The sequence below is a fragment of the Bufo bufo genome, chromosome 6 (assembly GCF_905171765.1).
Source record: "Bufo bufo chromosome 6, aBufBuf1.1, whole genome shotgun sequence".
NCBI lineage: Eukaryota > Metazoa > Chordata > Amphibia > Anura > Bufonidae > Bufo > Bufo bufo.
Genome location: NC_053394.1, coordinates 167,517,145 through 167,534,461, shown reverse-complemented (window position 1 = coordinate 167,534,461; position 17,317 = coordinate 167,517,145). Strand labels below are relative to the sequence as shown.

General features: G+C 41.0%; 2 protein-coding genes across 9 annotated transcripts in view; both read right to left on the bottom strand.

The window, feature by feature from the left end:
• LOC121004114 (zinc finger protein 566-like) overlaps positions 1-17,317 on the bottom strand; it is a 422,297-nt gene that overhangs the window by 228,065 nt on the left and 176,915 nt on the right. The gene's annotated exons all lie outside the window — the stretch shown is intronic.
• Positions 6,295-17,317, bottom strand: part of LOC121004097 (gastrula zinc finger protein XlCGF26.1-like) — a 705,032-nt gene continuing 694,009 nt past the window's right edge. For 3 of the 8 annotated variants that reach the window (XM_040436187.1, XM_040436190.1, XM_040436191.1), the window contains exons 3-10: positions 15,288-15,476; positions 13,188-13,299; positions 12,614-12,765; positions 11,457-11,648; positions 11,252-11,375; positions 10,846-10,937; positions 10,533-10,677; positions 6,295-8,421 (exon numbers count right to left, since the gene is read on the bottom strand). In XM_040436187.1, coding sequence (XP_040292121.1) covers positions 7,139-8,421; positions 10,533-10,677; positions 10,846-10,937; positions 11,252-11,375; positions 11,457-11,648; positions 12,614-12,765; positions 13,188-13,299; positions 15,288-15,476 — 2,289 coding nt within the window. In that variant the 3' untranslated portion in view covers positions 6,295-7,138. Of the gene's footprint in view, positions 8,422-10,532; positions 10,678-10,845; positions 10,938-11,251; positions 11,376-11,456; positions 11,649-12,613; positions 12,766-13,187; positions 13,441-15,287; positions 15,477-17,317 lie in introns of those variants that run through there. The other 5 variants (XM_040436188.1, XM_040436192.1, XM_040436193.1 and 2 more) reach the window with 5 other exon arrangements.

Sequence of the window (17,317 nt, the reverse complement as noted above, 5' to 3'; positions counted from 1 at the left end):
TCTATGGGCATTCCACTCTGGTCTATTATTCTCTATTGGCATTCCACTCTGGTCCATTATTCTCTATGGGCATTCCACTCTGGTCTATTATTCTCTATTGGCATTCCACTCTGGTCCATTATTCTCTATGGGCATTCCACTTTCCTGTTAAAGTCTATGGGCATTCCATTCTGTCATTCCTTTTAGTAGGTCCCCTCCTGAGTTCTAGACTGCTTTTGGAGGTGACATCAGTACAAGAACTATGTATCTGGAACCTGCTGAAATGGATTTCCATGTTCCAGCCGCTGCCCACAATCCCATGTACAATGCCACAGGGTTTTCTGGTGTGGTAAAGCACACCAGGTTTTCCAGTGAATCACATTTCATTGTCTGGTAGACAAATTGGGTTTAGCACATGCCTACGGACACTATCTAATAGAAAACATGGAGCCTACTGTAAAATGTGGTAGAAAAGGGATAGTGGTGTGGAATAGTTTCTCAGTAGGACAGGTCCTTTATTTCTAGTGAAGGATAATGTTAATGCACAGCATGCAAAGACTCTTACACAGATGTATGCTTCCAACTTTGTGGCAACATTTTGGTGGAAGTTTGGTGTGGAGGAGCCCAAGTAGCCTATATTAAACCCTGACCTCAACCCCATTGAACACCGCCTGTTAAAATTTCAAATGCTGTTTGAGAGTCAGTTCTTCTTGTTCTTCATCAAAGCCTGGATCTAAAAAATTATCTTTTGAGTGAATGGGCACAAATTCCAATAAACCAAATTCACAATCTTGTGGAAAGCCTTCCCAATAGAGTCGAGCCTGGTACAGATGCATAAAGGGACCTAACAAAATACATCAATTTATATACTGTATAAATAAATCAGTCAGCACTCGGAAGAAGGTGGTGCTCGTACCCTGGGTTGCAGGCCCATACAGCCAAGTAGAAGACGTGGATCAGAACTCACGTTTTGGAAGAATGGTTGGGTCAATTAAAGAACCCAGCATTTTGCTAAGATGATCTGTCAATGTCTGCTTTTTTATATTGATGACCTATCCTCTGGATAGGTCATTAGTATCTGATCGGTGGGATCCCGACCGCCAGGACCCCACCGATCAGCTGTTTGAGAAGGCACGGGTACCCCTGTGAGGGCCACAACCTTCTACGTGCTTACCAAGCACAGCACCGTACATTGTATAGAGGCTGTACTTGGTATCATGCTCAGCCCCATATACTGTAACTGAATGGAGCTAAGCACGATACCAAGCACAGACACTACACAATGTATGGCAATGTGTTTAGTAAGTACGGAGAAGGCTAAGGCGCTCACAGGAGTACCCGTGCCTTCTCAAACAGCTAATCGTCAGGGATCCCGGGTGTCAGACCACCACCGCTCAGATACTGATGACCTATCCTGAGGATATGTCATCAGTATAAGAATCCTGGAAAACCCCTTTAATATTTTTGGCACATCTTGCTCCAATCGAGTTTCCACTAAAAGTAAGTCAGCAAAAAAATCAAGCTTTTTCCTGTAAAATATTTTGTGATACCTTATTATGTATTCTATTAAAGAGGTATTTCCATCACAGGATATGTCATAAATGTCTAATAGTTTCTGAGATCTGAATCTATGCAAGAACAGAGGTCCCTGACCAACATTCTGCCCAGACTGCGGAGGTGCAAAATGGACGTTGAGGTGGAAACTGCCAAGCAAAGTATTAAACCACCTTCTGGTGTCTGGCAGTATAAACATACTTTGGTTAAAGGGGCTGTCCAGTCTTTAGTAAGAGATAGCCTATCCTGGCCATCAGTAACTGATCGGCAGAAATCAAACACCCCCAACAATAGGCTATTTGGTGTGGCTCTGTCGGCAGAACACAACACAACACTGTCAACATTTTAGTGGAGGGAGCTCACTCTTACAGCTCTGCTCCCCCAATCACTGAATTACAATGACGCCTATTCCCATTTACAAACGTCTAAATGATAGATTACACAGCCTGTTGTCAGTTTTTATCACTAAATAACATTTTTGATCCCTGACCACACACATAATACTAGGTGAAAACACTATGCAATTTAGCTCTCTTCTTGGAAAAGAAAGCTGTGCTTCTGGTGCCACCATCTAAAAAGGTAGCTAGGTCAATGGTTGACCTTCTAAACAGGCCTTGAGGCATAACTTAGGATGAAACACATTCAAAGATGTCTCTTTATTTTTCACAACCAGTTTTTCCAAACATTGTGGGATAACTGCAATTCAAAGAAGGCACCCACAGCTGGTGTCAACACACATTATACAATAAATATAAAACACAGCATAAAAAATCTACATTTTCACATCAAGAACTGAAATATGTTACATCAGAGATCCTCCCAGGAAACCAACTGCAGAGATTAATGCAGAGTCCAGGAGTATATTCTAGTATAAAAAAAAACCTATAAATTACAACTGCTACTTTTCTTAAAAAGGATGTGGTCACCCCAGAGGGTATCTCATTCCATGAAAACTTCCATCTTTGTGGAGATATATTTTATAGTGCCTAGGAATCATTGGTGCAGCTGCTTTAAAAGCAACAGTGGAAATGTTAAACTGCGGAGAAAAATCTGTATGCAAAAGTTATCACTTTGAAAAGTTCACCAATACCACTTTTCAAAGTAAAAAATTTCACCAAATTTTTACACAAATAAGTCCAAAAAGCCTCAAAGCTCATTTTTGAAGCTAGATTTCTGGAGCGCAGAGTGTGATAAATTCTTCCATCGAGTGTCCTTTCTCTGATATCCACTGTGGAATATAAAATGCATCGAGATGGACATCAATAGTAATTACAAGAACTCAAAATTAAGGAACGGCAATGACTTTTGCATAGGTTTTCACATTTCTGGTGTCTAGCTAGAGATTTTAAATTAATCCCCTCCCAAAAGTTTCACCTTTTTATTATATATTTTGAAATTGTGTCTTCCATAAATATTGTTGGCGCACATCTAAAAGTGCATTTTAACCACTAATTGACATTAATACTTTTAGCTTTAGGGCTCGTGTGATGCCAGTTGCCATATTGTGGACCACATTTGCAGATCCGCAATACACCGGCACCATTCCGCATCACGGATGCGGACCTATTGATTTCAATGGGTTCGCAAATCCGGAGATGCGGAACACTATGGAAGCACTACGGAGTGCTTTCTGGGGTTTCGTTCCGTGCTTCCGCACCGCAAAAAGATAGAGCAAGTTCTTTTTTTTTTTTTGCGGAACGGAAGGATTGCAGACCCATTCAAGTGAACAGGTCTGCGATCCCCATGCGCCTGCCCCACGGATGGTGCCCGTGCATTACGGACCGCAATTTGCGGTCCACTGCACGGGCTTCACACGTTCGTGTGAACAAGGCCTAAAGAGGTTTTCCAACCTTGGAGCCGACAACATCAATTGTGGCAAACTGAGGCCAATTAAAAAAACAAAAAAAAAAAAAAAAAAACGCCCATCTAATTCTGCCACTCCCATGCTACTGTCCTGTTCCCATCCAGTTCTGGCCTCCTCCAGACTGTAAGTGGCTTGGTTGACCACTGCTAGGGACATGCTGTTCTAGGTTATGTGACCACCGACACAAGAGACCAGGGAAAGGGCACCAGTGCTGAATCAGCTGTTTGAGAATGCATTGGCACGCCTCTGAACATCATGGCCTTCTCCGTGCTCACCATGCACAGTGCCCTACATTGTATAACTGCTGTACTTGATATTGCAGCTCAGCCTCATTAATTTTAAACAGGGCGGAGATGCTCCTACACCATGATGAACGTGTCGTCACGGAAAGCTGAGAGAAGGCAGCGGCACTACTATGAGCACTGGTGTCTTCTTGATCAGCGGAGGTCCTGTGTGTCAGACCCCCACCGATCCAGAGGATAGGTCATCAGTATTAAGTCTCAGAAAACCCCTTTAATAAAAAAAAATTCTATTGTACTTGTAAAAGAACTATATGGAGGAGAGGGGCACACCTCATATGATGATCAAATGGAACTGCAGCCAATGCGTTTGAACTATTTATTAGTTACAATAAAATAATATACAGTACCTGAATAGCATAAAATACATTCACTAAAATACAATTAATACATAAATAACTATCTGTGTAAATTGAGAAAGCCAGTATAAGTGTCACTGATATCCAATAAGATTGGTAAATTTGATGGTATTCAAGTTCAAATGCGCAATAGTATATGCGCTATATCTCTCCTATTGTCGGGAAATAACTAGCAGCTATGGCTAGTATGTTGCAATGTGATACAAAGTCTCGTATATTGCTTGCTGTTTGTTACAGCATATCAATTAATGCGATATAATGGCTGGGTGTGTATGAACACACTACTCACTGTTTGAAGCGGTATAATGTCCGGTCACTCGTGCTTGGCGTGGCGTCCCACGTGTTGCAGCACAAGAAGCCTCAGTTCCGGTCCGCTCTCGATATATGTGAGTAAGGTACTGTAGCAGGCAAAGAAACTGTCCGTTTTAGACGCCGGGGTATAATTGTTTTGACCCACTTGATTATCGGCGTTACTTTGGTGTCTGTTAGTTTAGACACAGATGGACTTGCATTTCTTCCTGATTGATATGTAGAAAGCGCTCCAGAAAAAACTTCAAATGTTGCGCAGATAATACGCTGCGGTTTCTTTCTTGCTTTACTTGAGACTTGTCTCTTGCTTTACTTGAGACTTGTCTCAAGTAAAGCAAGAAAGAAACCGCAGCGTATTATCTGCGCAACATTTGAAGTTTTTTCTGGAGCGCTTTCTACATATCAATCAGGAAGAAATGCAAGTCCATCTGTGTCTAAACTAACAGACACCAAAGTAACGCCGATAATCAAGTGGGTCAAAACAATTATACCCCGGCGTCTAAAACGGACAGTTTCTTTGCCTGCTACAGTACCTTACTCACATATATCGAGAGCGGACCGGAACTGAGGCTTCTTGTGCTGCAACACGTGGGACGCCACGCCAAGCACGAGTGACCGGACATTATACCGCTTCAAACAGTGAGTAGTGTGTTCATACACACCCAGCCATTATATCGCATTAATTGATATGCTGTAACAAACAGCAAGCAATATACGAGACTTTGTATCACATTGCAACATACTAGCCATAGCTGCTAGTTATTTCCCGACAATAGGAGAGATATAGCGCATATACTATTGCGCATTTGAACTTGAATACCATCAAATTTACCAATCTTATTGGATATCAGTGACACTTATACTGGCTTTCTCAATTTACACAGATAGTTATTTATGTATTAATTGTATTTTAGTGAATGTATTTTATGCTATTCAGGTACCGTATATTATTTTATTGTAACTAATAAATAGTTCAAACGCATTGGCTGCAGTTCCATTTGATCATCATATGAGGTGTGCCCCTCTCCTCCATATAGTTTATTTACCTACCTAGAAGATTGGGGATATCTTTCTTTTAGGGGGAGCACCCATTCCGTATAAATTGGAGGGTGAGCCAATCCAATCCTACTTCTATTGATGTACTTGTAAAAGACCTTGGGACGAGCTGTAGTTTTTATAGGAACTATTTTGGGTACACGATAGTTTATAAAATAACTTTATTAATATTTTATTTGTTTTTAGGGGGGATAACATTATTTTTGGGGATTTGTCTGTACAGGATTTACTGTGTAGTATAAATAACATAACTTGATTTTGTAGGTCAGTAAAATTATGATGATGCCAAATTTATACTTGCATAATAACACCTTTTTCTTTTTAACAAAATTATTTGTTTTGTGTCACCCCAAGTCCCATATTATTTTTTCAATGGCGTAACTGTGTAAGGTGTTGAGTTTTTTGGGAAGTTGCAGTTAGTTTTTTTGGCCTGTTTTGCTGCGTGTGATGAATGCAAAAGAAAATTGTGGTATTGTTTTTCAGTTTTTTGGTTTACTGTGACATAAAATATTACGTTTATAGCATGGGTCGTTACAGATGAGGCATATCTTTTTATTTAGCTTTTTCAATATTAAAATAATATGGGAGAAAAGTTATTTGTTCAGTTTTAATTTTTTCTATAAAACCACTTAGGTTTTGTGGTCAGCCTCTTACTCCTTTTCTGAGAATAAATAAATGTGACAATAAGGGTCCATTCACACATTCGCAGTGTTTTGCGGATCCCCATAACACTGGGCCGGCACCCCAATAGAAATGTCTATTCTTGTCTGCAGCTGCAGGCAAGAATAGGACATGTTCTATTTTTTTTCCGGAGCTGCGGACCGGAAGTTCGGGGCCGTGCACCAGAAATGCAGATGCGGACAGCACACTGTGTGCTGTCCGCACCTTTTCCAGCCCCATTGAAAATGAATGGGTCCGCACCCCTTCCGCATAATTGTGGAAAGGATCTGGACCCATTCAACGGATGTGTGAATGGACCCTTAGAGCGTAACTATGCCCTATGGTTGATAATATAACATGAAGGGTGTCCCTCACCTACTGTATCCTTCACCCATTCCTTGTAGATTGTAATGCCTTGCAGGTAGGGTCCTCTCTCCTTCTGTACCAGTTTGTAACTCGTCTTGTTCATGTGTATTGCAATTGTTTTGTATTATGTATGTACACCTATTTTTCATATGTACAGCGCCATGGAATGAATGGCGCTTTAATAATAACAACACATACAGGGCCAGGAGGAAGGTCTGTGAGCCTCCTTCTTGCCCTCCATGCCACCTGCTTGTCTTCCTCCAACTCCCAGCTCCACACAGCCTGTAGTGAAAGGTGGAAGAACAGTATATGCAACTCTCACTTCAACCTGTTCTATCTCAGACTAGAGTGCAACTAGAGCCACGTTCTTGGCTGCACATTTAAGATTCTTGGCTTTAAAACAAGATCCCGATTGTGGCTCAAGCTCACTTTGAGCCTGAAAGGAACCCTTAAAGCCCCACAGCCCAAGCTGGAGTTCTCCAGAACAATACTGTCCTTTGCTGCTTGACCAAACTCTGCTTAGGCTGATCAGTGTGGAGAAGGGTTAAGATATTTCATACATAGCAGACATGTAAATGATATCTCTCCTGTGTGAGTTCTCAGGTACATCACGAGATAAGTTTTACATGTAAGACTGAACATGGGAATATATCCCCTGTAGTGTGAATTCTTTGATTTTCAATCCGACATTCTTAACATGATGATGGTGTCTCCTCTTTGTTGCTGCTTTCATCCACATCAAAATCATCTTCTTGTTTGACATGTTCTGGATATGACGGCATCTTCTCTCCCGTGTGAGTTCTCTCATGTCTGGCAAGATCTGACTGATTGATAAAACATCTCTCACATTCCAAACATGAAAAGACCTTCTCTCCTGTGTGCATGCGGTGATGTATTTTAAGCTGGACTTTACAGGTAAAGCATTGCCCACACTCTAAACATGAATACGACTTCTCCTTTGTGTGAACTTTCTGATGTCTAACGAGAGCAGATTTCTGGTTAAAGCGCTTTCCACAATCTAGACAAGTAAACGGCTTCTCGCCTGAATGAATTCTCTGATGATCGGAAAGGACGGATTTCCTAGTAAAACATTTACCGCAATCTGGACATGAAAACAAATTCTGCCCTGTGTGAATTTTCTGATGTTCCACAAGGTTAGATTTTTTAGTAAACCATTTCCCACATTCCAGACATAAAAACGGTTTCTCCCCTTTATGAATTCTCTGATGTTTTACAAGATGTGACCTCTGAGTAAAACATTTCCCGCATTCCTGACATGTAAATGGCCTCTCCCCTGTGTGGCTTCTCTGATGTATCTCAAGCTGACTTTTACGGGCATAGAATTTCCCACACTCCAGACATGGAAAAGGCTTCTCCCCTGTGTGAATTAGCTGATGTTCAACAAGAACACGCTTTCTAGTAAATGACTTCCCACACTCTGCACAGGAATATGGCTTCTGACCAGTGTGAAATCTCTGATGTTCGAGAAGACTGGATTTATAAGGAAAGGATTTGCCACATTCTTCACATGTAAGCGGTCTTTCCGAAGAGTGAATTTTCTGATGTCTAAAAAGAATGGCCTTGAGTGCAAAACACTTTCCACATGTTGAACAAGAAAATGGTTTGCCAACTGTCCGAATGACCTGGTCTCCAAGATGAGTCTTTTGAGCTACAGACTTGTCACAGATAACGCATAAAAAATGTATTTGTCCAGTGTGTGCCGACTCATATTTAAACAGCTGGGAACGTGTAAAACATTTTCCACATTCAGAACATATAAACTGCGTCCCTGCTCTTTGTGTAGGGACATGCGATTTGGCCATTGACAGTTCCACATTATTAGAAGCATTCGTTAAAAGAGGTCCTGTGGGTATTACGGTAGCAGAGTTTTCTTCTAAAGAACCTGGGCTGATGTTTTTATCCTCCACTGTGCAAACTTGTAACAATCCTGTTGAGCTCCTGGTGTTGACATCTGCTAGGAGATAAGGTAGCTTATTACTTTTTTTTTTTTTTTTTCCTCTTAAAAGCGGTATTCCCAACTTGACCATTCACGGCTGAGATTGGAATACCCATCTTAGGCTACTTTCACACTAGCGTTGTTTAAATCCGGCGTTCAATTCCGACACCGGAACTGCCCGCCGGATCCGGAAAAACGTGTGAAAACGGATTACATTTGAATCCTGATCAGGATTTTGATCACAATGAAAAAAAGCATTGGAAAAAACGGATCCGCCATTTATGGTCTTTAACTTTTTTGTCACATTTTTCTGGTTTAACATGCAAAAGCCGGATCCGGTTTGACTGAACACACGGCGCCGGATCCGGCGTTAATGCAAGTCAATGGGAAAAAGACCGGATCCGGTGTTCAGTCAAAGTGTTCAGGATGCAACATGCTACGGTTTTCTGAAAAGCCTGATCAGTCAAAAAGACTGAACTGAAGACATCCTGATGCATCCTGAACGGATTACTCTCCATTCAGAATGCATGGGGATAAAACTGATCAGTTCTTTTCCGGATTTGAGCCCCTAGGACGGAACTCAGCGCCGGAAAAGAAAAACGCTAGTGTGAAAGTACCCTTATGCAGCAACCACAGTTATGGAAACAGTCAAGTAGGCTCTACTATGCCGTTTCTGTAACTCCCATTTTAATGCAGAAATACAATGTATTACAGTATCAGCAAAGTGAATGAGATTTGCCAAATCTTGTGTATATGTTGCATATTTTGTATGCCCGAAAATTGACCTGCTGTGCAGATTTTAAAATCCGCAGCATTTCAATTGTTTGTGTGATTCTACACCTTATGTAGAGTGGTTTTCCCTATAGACGTCAATAGGGTTGTTAAAGGGGTTATCCTGAGGATAGGTCATCACAAAAAAAAAGTCACAGAAAACCCCCTTAATAATGTATTGTGATTGTCCATATGGCCTCCTTTGCTGGCTTGATTCATTTTTCTGCCGCATTATACACTGCTTGTTTCCAGGGGTCATGGCCACCGCTGCAGAGCAGATACGAGGTAGCTGGGACAGGAGCCACTGTGCATGTGTGCATATAGGCGCTCTCATGATCCCGGCCGCCAGAGACATCAGCAATTTTTTCTGTAATGTGCAAGCATGACCACCGCTGCTGGTGGTGGTCATAACCCCTGTATACAGGTAATGTATAATGTGATGGAAAAATGAATCCAGCCAGCAAAGGAGGCAATATGAACAATCACAATACATAAGTGCCTTCGATTAACTTTCTCTACATGATAAATGGCATTTGCTGAAGTGAGACAACCCCTTTAAAGAGTGTCTGTCACCAGCGACCACACTATCCTACAGCGATGCGTCTGTGCAAACAGTTGATCACCTGTTCAGAACTCGTTTTTTCTTTTGTGGATCCAAGACTCCTTTCCGAGTTATGATACCTTTTCCTATTATGCAAATTATTTATTAACGTTTGGTGCAATGAGGGCATCACCGTGGCTCTTGTTGCATTCAAGCTCCTCTCCTTCCTGTGGCCAGCCCCTCCCTCACGTCTTTGATTGCCAGGGCCAGACAGTGGCAAAGCAGCGAGGGAGGGCCTGGTCACAGAAAGGAGCGGAGCCTACAATGAGAGTCATAGTGACGCCCTCATTGCACCAAAGGCCTAATCTGCATGTTAGCCAAAAGTGTTATAGGTCAGGAACAAAGCACTTTAATCAGGTGAACCACAACTATGTTCCCTATACCACTTGTTGGATATGGAGGTCACTGGTGACAGACTCCCTTTAAGGCATGTTTACACACTGCAATTTTTCACAAACAATTGGTAGTTTGGGAAATCAATCCGAGCATCTGATAGACTTTTCAGTGCAATCACTGTACACATGGCGCCAATTTCAAAAGTAAATTTGATCATAGCAATATATACACTGTAAATGTTGAATGTTGTATGACACCAATACAACAAACAATAATTTTCACCCCATTCACATAAGGCTGTTGTCGGGTACTGCCAAAACAGCGAGTTCGGACAACAATAGTCTAATGTGTATGTGGGCCTTTATATTCCGTCATCAATTAAATATCTGTTGGTTTCTCATGTCTAGTGCTTATTGCTCACCTGGGCTATCGGTACCAATTTCCTCCTCACACTGCTGATCAGACATCACATAGGTCTCTTCTTCGCTTTCTATAATTTCAACTTTAATATCAATGAGGTCTTCCCCCTGATTTAAAACCAGGACAAATTTCTGGTAACACACAAACTAACCACAATACAGTTAGTAAAGTTCAGCACAACATATTAACTACATAGAAAAAAGAATTACATCCAAGAACCATGACAACCAAGTTACAACGGAGGTTTCAGTCTCCACACCCTTCATAGTAGTGTTAAATATAGTCAAATGAGATTAAACCTAAGATTTATTAACCTGATGATCCTCTAGGACATTGTGATTTTCCTCATTCTGGGAACAAGTGGGACTGGGGCAGCTCTCTGGTGGATTTTCTTTACTGGCTTCATCTAAAGAAAATACAAAAAGCAACAGAACACACTGTTGATATGGGATAACCAGATCATGGGTGTATACAGGTGACCAGGAAAACGATATATTTTCTCTTTTACATACAGACAATGGCTTGGGCAGGCTGCTGAATCTTCTTAAAGAGACTAATCCTTTATGGAGACTTTCTGGAAGCACTCTATGGTATAGAGATTTATTGGCAATGCTCCATGGGAAACAAATATGCAAAGAGGTATTTTCCAAGGATGCTTCTTGTCCTTGGGAGATACTTCTTTGCATACATACATACATACATATAGAAGTCTCCTCATACCTGGTGATGTGAAGGTCTGGTGGTTCTCCATTATGAAGTCCTTGTACAGTTCCTTGTGTTCTTCTAAATACTCCCACTCCTCCATGGAAAAATAGACAGTGACATCCTGAAACCTTATAGGAACCTGACACATACAATGACATCATTGTCATCATCCAGACACATTAACCCTAGTGTTACTCTAGAATTTCCCAGCAGCACTCACCTCTCCAGTCAGCAGCTCAATGATCTTGTAGGTGAGTTCCAGGACCTTCTCATCATTGTTCCCCTCATGTGTTGGCGCGTTAGATGGAGTTCTTAGAATGGGTCTCTGGGCTCTGTACCTTTCTCCTGGTACACAAGAATAGTTGCTGAGGGTTACGTACTCACCAGATGTCTTCTTCACTATGGTGTAATCCTTTGCAATGAAAGAGTGATAGTATTAAATACATTCCCAGTATTCCTCACTTTTCCAGTGTCATTAAAGAGGTTTTCTGCGATTCTAATATTGATGACCTATCCTCATGATAGGTCATCAATATCAGATTGGCGGGAGGCACTGTAAAGAAATTCGAGAAGCAGTGGAAGACGTGGTTGGCTGGCCCTGGTATGTGGTCTCAGATTGGTGCATATCTGGAATGGTATGGTTCTCAGGGAATTTGGAGGGTTGAGGTGAGGAACACAGAAGTACAAATGGTATATGAAGCTATTAGCGTAACAGGTTGTTGTAACACTTAAACGTGATATTAGGTGATTAATATACTGGAGTGATAACTTCCTTTTTGGGGAGTGTGGCCACACGGAGAGGGGGAGGGTAATTGGATTTCTTTCTTTTATTGATTAAAGAATGACAGTACGCAATTGTGATAAATGATATCTTTATTCTGTGCGTGATGTGCACTTCTACACTTCTTATGACTATGTCTGGTGTATACTTTTATTTTATATGAAACACAAATAAGATCTGATTTTTAAAAAAATATCAGATTGGCGGGGGTCTGACACTCAGCACCCCACCGATCAGATGGTTGAAGAGAAGCTTCTCTTTATTGTTTACCTGCTCACAATCAACATCGCAGCGGTGAGCAGGTGTAATTACAAGCCGTCACATTCACTTCAATGGGACCGCTACTTCCTATTCAACTGTATAGGAATGAGCCGTCCCATAGGAGTGAATGGGACGGCTTGTAATTACACCTGATCGCTGCTGCGATGTGGACAGCCAGCAGGTAAACAATGAAGGGAAGCTTCTATTCAACCAGCTGATCGGCGGGGTGCTGAGTGTCAGACCCTCGTCAATCTAATATTGATGACCTATCATGAGAATAGATCATCAATAATAAAATCACGGAAAACCCCTTTAAGAATGATGTAGTTCCTCACCTCTCCACTCAACAGGTAGATAATCTTCAAAGTGATGCTTAATATCCTCTCAGTCATCTCCTTGTTTATCCATGGTGGGTCAGTCAGGGAAAGGATCACTCTTCTATGGAGAAGACTGTAAGGATACTCTAAGTATTCAGAGTATTCAGAAACTGAATAGAAGAAAGTAGGAGGAAAATCACAGAGTAAAGAACATCCATTGTTCAATAGGAGTCTTCTAACATGGGAGAAAACATAGCGCATAGTGATAACAAGCGCTGGCCTTTCCTTAGCCAACATTTATGAAGTATCAACAAGATGATGGAAAGGAGGCCTGGAAACAAATAATTTTAGATCAAATGGTGCCCTCAGCCATGGCAGAAACACTGTAAATACACAGGAGACATTTGGGAATTACGTATACTGGGCATATTTCTGAGAAACTAAGAGAAATTGCTATGTCATCATTTTTCAAGAACACTGTAAGAAATGAAAACTGTGATGTGTTTGGTTGTTATGGGGCTTTCTTCTTTTGGACAGTTTTATAAATACCCCCATAAATCAATTTTGAGAACTTCAGTGTCGTGTGACTTACCTGGTGATGTGAGGGACTGGTATTTCTCCCTCAGGATGTCCCTGTGTCCTTCTATGTACTTCCACTCCTCCATGGAGAAATGAACAGACACATTCTGACACCTTACCGGAACCTGACACATAGAATAATATAGTCACCATCTACAAACATTGGCCCACATGCATTATTAATTTATGCCTGATTTCGGTGGAAGTCGCACAGGTTAAAAAGTCACATCTAAAATTGTACCAAATGTGTGATATTTGTCTTCTCACTGTGAATAAAAAAGAAAAGTCTTTGTGGTCAACATGTAAATGTATTTAAGTACTTCTTATATCAAAGATAAAGGTTACAAAATGAGCAAATATATCGCTGCACGTAGCAGGCATAAAAGAAATTCAGAGACAAAATTCCAAATGCACCACATATATTAAGGGTACTTTCACACTAGTGTTATTCTTTTCCGGTACTGAGTTCCGTCCTAGGGGCTCAATACCGGAAAAAAACTGATCAGTTTTATCCTAATGCATTCTGAAGGAAGAGCATTCCGTTCAGTGTGCATCAGGATGTCTTCAGTTCAATCACTTTTATGGTATTTGGCTGGAGAAAATACCGCACCATGCCGCGGATCCGGTTTCCTGGTCTACGCATGCACAGACCTTTAAAAATGTGAAAAAAATAAATACCGGATCCATTTTTCCAGATGACTCCAGAGAGACGGATCTGCTATTGCAATGCATTTGTGAGACGGATCCGTCTACAAATGCTATCCGTTTGCATACGGATTTCCGGATCCGGCAGGCAGTTCCAACGACGGAACTGCCTGCAGGAATCCAACTACGCAAGTGTGAAAGTACCCTTAAATTAATTAATAAATATTTGTCAACTAAACTTCTCCATGTCATTCGTGCAAAATACAGCACTGACAACACAAGTGGGACATTTTCCTTTAGTGTTACTGTTTTCCGCTTTGGAAACCCCTCCAGCAATCTGCTGGAATCTGTGGGAAAACCTGCACTAGAATTACACAGTGCTCATTTAAATCAAAGGGAAATAAATCTGTGTAATGCAGGCCATGACAGGTCCCCAGAGAGAGACACATGTGGTTATGTGCATGGGGCCTAACTCATAATTCCCTAATGGGTTAATGAAAATTAGTTTTCTAAACAGTGCCACCCCTTTAGGGAGCACCTGTCACCAATCTAAATATTTTAAATTTCCTTCCTACATGAGCTCAAGCAGTTCTTCTGATTTTTCCTTTCTTTTTTTCCGCTGTGTATGGACCCATTCTTGAGATATCAGGCCTGCTTGTTCCGGCACCAGATATAATATTGAGGTAGTGGTTTTCCAAGGGGGCTGCCACCCACTTACCTTTATGCAGAGCTGGAACTTCTCCGTCAGTGTTGCTACTACCTGCCAGATTTTCTGCTGGATCTTCTCCTTCATGGCTGGATATCTGTCCATTTCCTCCACAATGCCTTTGGACACAACAGAACACAACATGGTCTCACAAGATAAGTGATCTGGTGAGACCACAATGTGTCATGTTCTTACTGCAGCCAGAAGCATCATGGAGCAGATGGACAGATCTCCAGCCATGAAGGAGAAGATCCAGTAGCAGAAGACGTTGTCTAGGAGAAGCTCTGTATCAGCATAAAGGTGAGCCTGGCAAACTACTGTTCCAACAGGATGGACATCTTTAGAGTGAAAAACACTGTCACTTGAGAAATGAATGTAGGTCGCTCCCTTGGAAAACCACAATAGTATATCAGGCACCGGACGTAGTGGCCCTGAAATCTTTTGACTGGGTAAAAAAACAAACAAAAAAAAAAACACATGTAGGTATGAGCAGATATGAACACCTCACAGTTTAATAGTCATGATCCAGAGTTCGCAAACTTTTTATGAGGCAAAAGTCCAGAAGATGACTACTCAGCTGTGAGTAGTTTGTATCTTCATATTAAAAGCACTGTAAGAAGTTGTGCTATGAATGATTACTGGCTGAAGTTGGTGAATTTCAGAAAAAAGGGGAGGACATGTAACATCGGTTGAATTACTAGTCAGGTGGATGATATGTTTACATTCAGTATTTAATGTCCATGTGGACCCAGCAGCGCTCACCTCTCTGGTTATCAGCTCTATGATCTTGTTGGAGAGTTTTAAAATCTTTTGCTCATTGCTTTTCTCATACATCAGTTGGTGAGATGCAGGTTCCAGGCTGTGGCTCCGAGTCCTGCCCCATCCTGACCCTCGGGGATGGCTGCTAGGCATCACACATTCACCAGATGTCTTCTTCACCACTATATAATCCTGAATACAGAAAGAGGTACTGATAACACTACATGCATTCACTTTTTTATTTTTGCTTCAACATAATAACAGTATGACAGCTTGTTTTTAGTACCATTTATCAAATTATTAATAACTTATTTTTATATCTTTTTTCAGTCTCCCCTAGGGTGCAAGATTTTATCCCGCTTAACTTGATGCCATTGATAAATAAGTTAAGGTTAAAAATAACAACATGGTTACGTTTACCTTTGTCAAAAGGCTGATAGTATATCTTTAGTTAAGATGGTGATTCTCCCTCAGTTACTCTATTTTTTTTAGGAATTCTCCAGTTTGGATCCCTGATAGATATTTTAAGGTAGTCGAAAGGATTATTAATGATCTACTTTGGGGGAGGAAACGGGTAAGACTTAAGTTAGAGCATTGGTATATGCCCCTGGAGAAGGGAGGAGTTAACCTCCCCTGTTTTAGGGGATACTTTCTAGCTGCACAGTTTTGTTTTCTCCGTGAATGGAAAGATATCCCACTTTGCAGGGACTTAGTGAACAGATCTCCATATGATAATTTTTTTACTCTACTGGAGTCTGATCAATTGATCAACTCCGATAGGGAATTTAGATCAGCTAGGAATCTTTTTAGGAAGTCTTGGTATTCTATTAAACTATGGTGTGGAGTGAAAGGTTCGTTGGGATGCACTCCCTTATGGCATAACCAGCACTTTCGGACGTTAGATGAACTAGCTAAGGAACAATACTGGCAAAAAAGTAATATTTTTTATTTGACACAGGTAGTAAGTAATGGAGATAATATTTCATTTGTAGAATTATCACAGAGAGAAAAATCACAGAAATGATTATGGTTTCGGTATTTACAGTTAAGATTGGCATTCAGCACTTTTGAGTATAAAGGAAAAAACTAGGTTTCATATACACACTTCAGTACAATTTAATGAGTGGATAGGGAACTCGGAACACAAGTTGAAGATTTCTCACTTTTATAAAAATTTACTTATAACTCGATTTGGAGGGGTTTCTTCTGCTGGCCAGAGGAGTTGGCAAAATGAGTGTCCAATGATTCATTTGGATGACCAGCAGAAGGTAACTTTGAATTTAAAATTGGTTTCACATAATTTTAATCACGTGGTGGTGCAGTTTAATATTTTACATAGACTTTATGTTACACCTCTCTGGCTTAATAGATGTGGGATTAGGAACGACTCCAACTGTCCTAGGTGTGATGCTCCTGAAGCGGACTATTTGCATATGTTTTGGTCCTGTGCAGAGTTGAAACCCTATTGGAGGGCTATCCATAAATATACTGAGGGAAAATTGAAGGTGCGGATCCCTTTCTCCCCTGAATGTTGGGTATTGGGTGAGCTTGCCAAGGTAAGCTGTCAGCAATATAAAAAAAAATCTTTTATTTAAGATAATGTTTTTGGCAAGACTTTTGATAGCACGTTCTTGGTTTTTGCAAAATAGTCCCACTGTGAATACATGGTTAAATCTGGTGAGTACTACTAAGAGATATGAATACATTTTGTATAAGCAAAGAAATACTGAGGAAAAAATGGATTGGAATCTGGGGAGACTGGATCTTATAGAAGCTTCCTCCGCTCTTCAACCGTCAACCCCACTCCTCGGTCTTAGAACGGAGGGGTGGGGCTGAAGGTAGACGTATCGCAGGGGATGGGGGGGGGGGGGGTTAAGGGAAAATATGTTGATATATGTTAATAATGATATGTTTTATATATTGGTTATTGTTGGATTATCAATAAAGTGTTGAAAAAAAATAAAAAAAACATTGGGGGTTAGATTGGGGCTGTCAGCTGAGGTCTGATTGGTGGTCTGACCTGAGGTGTAATG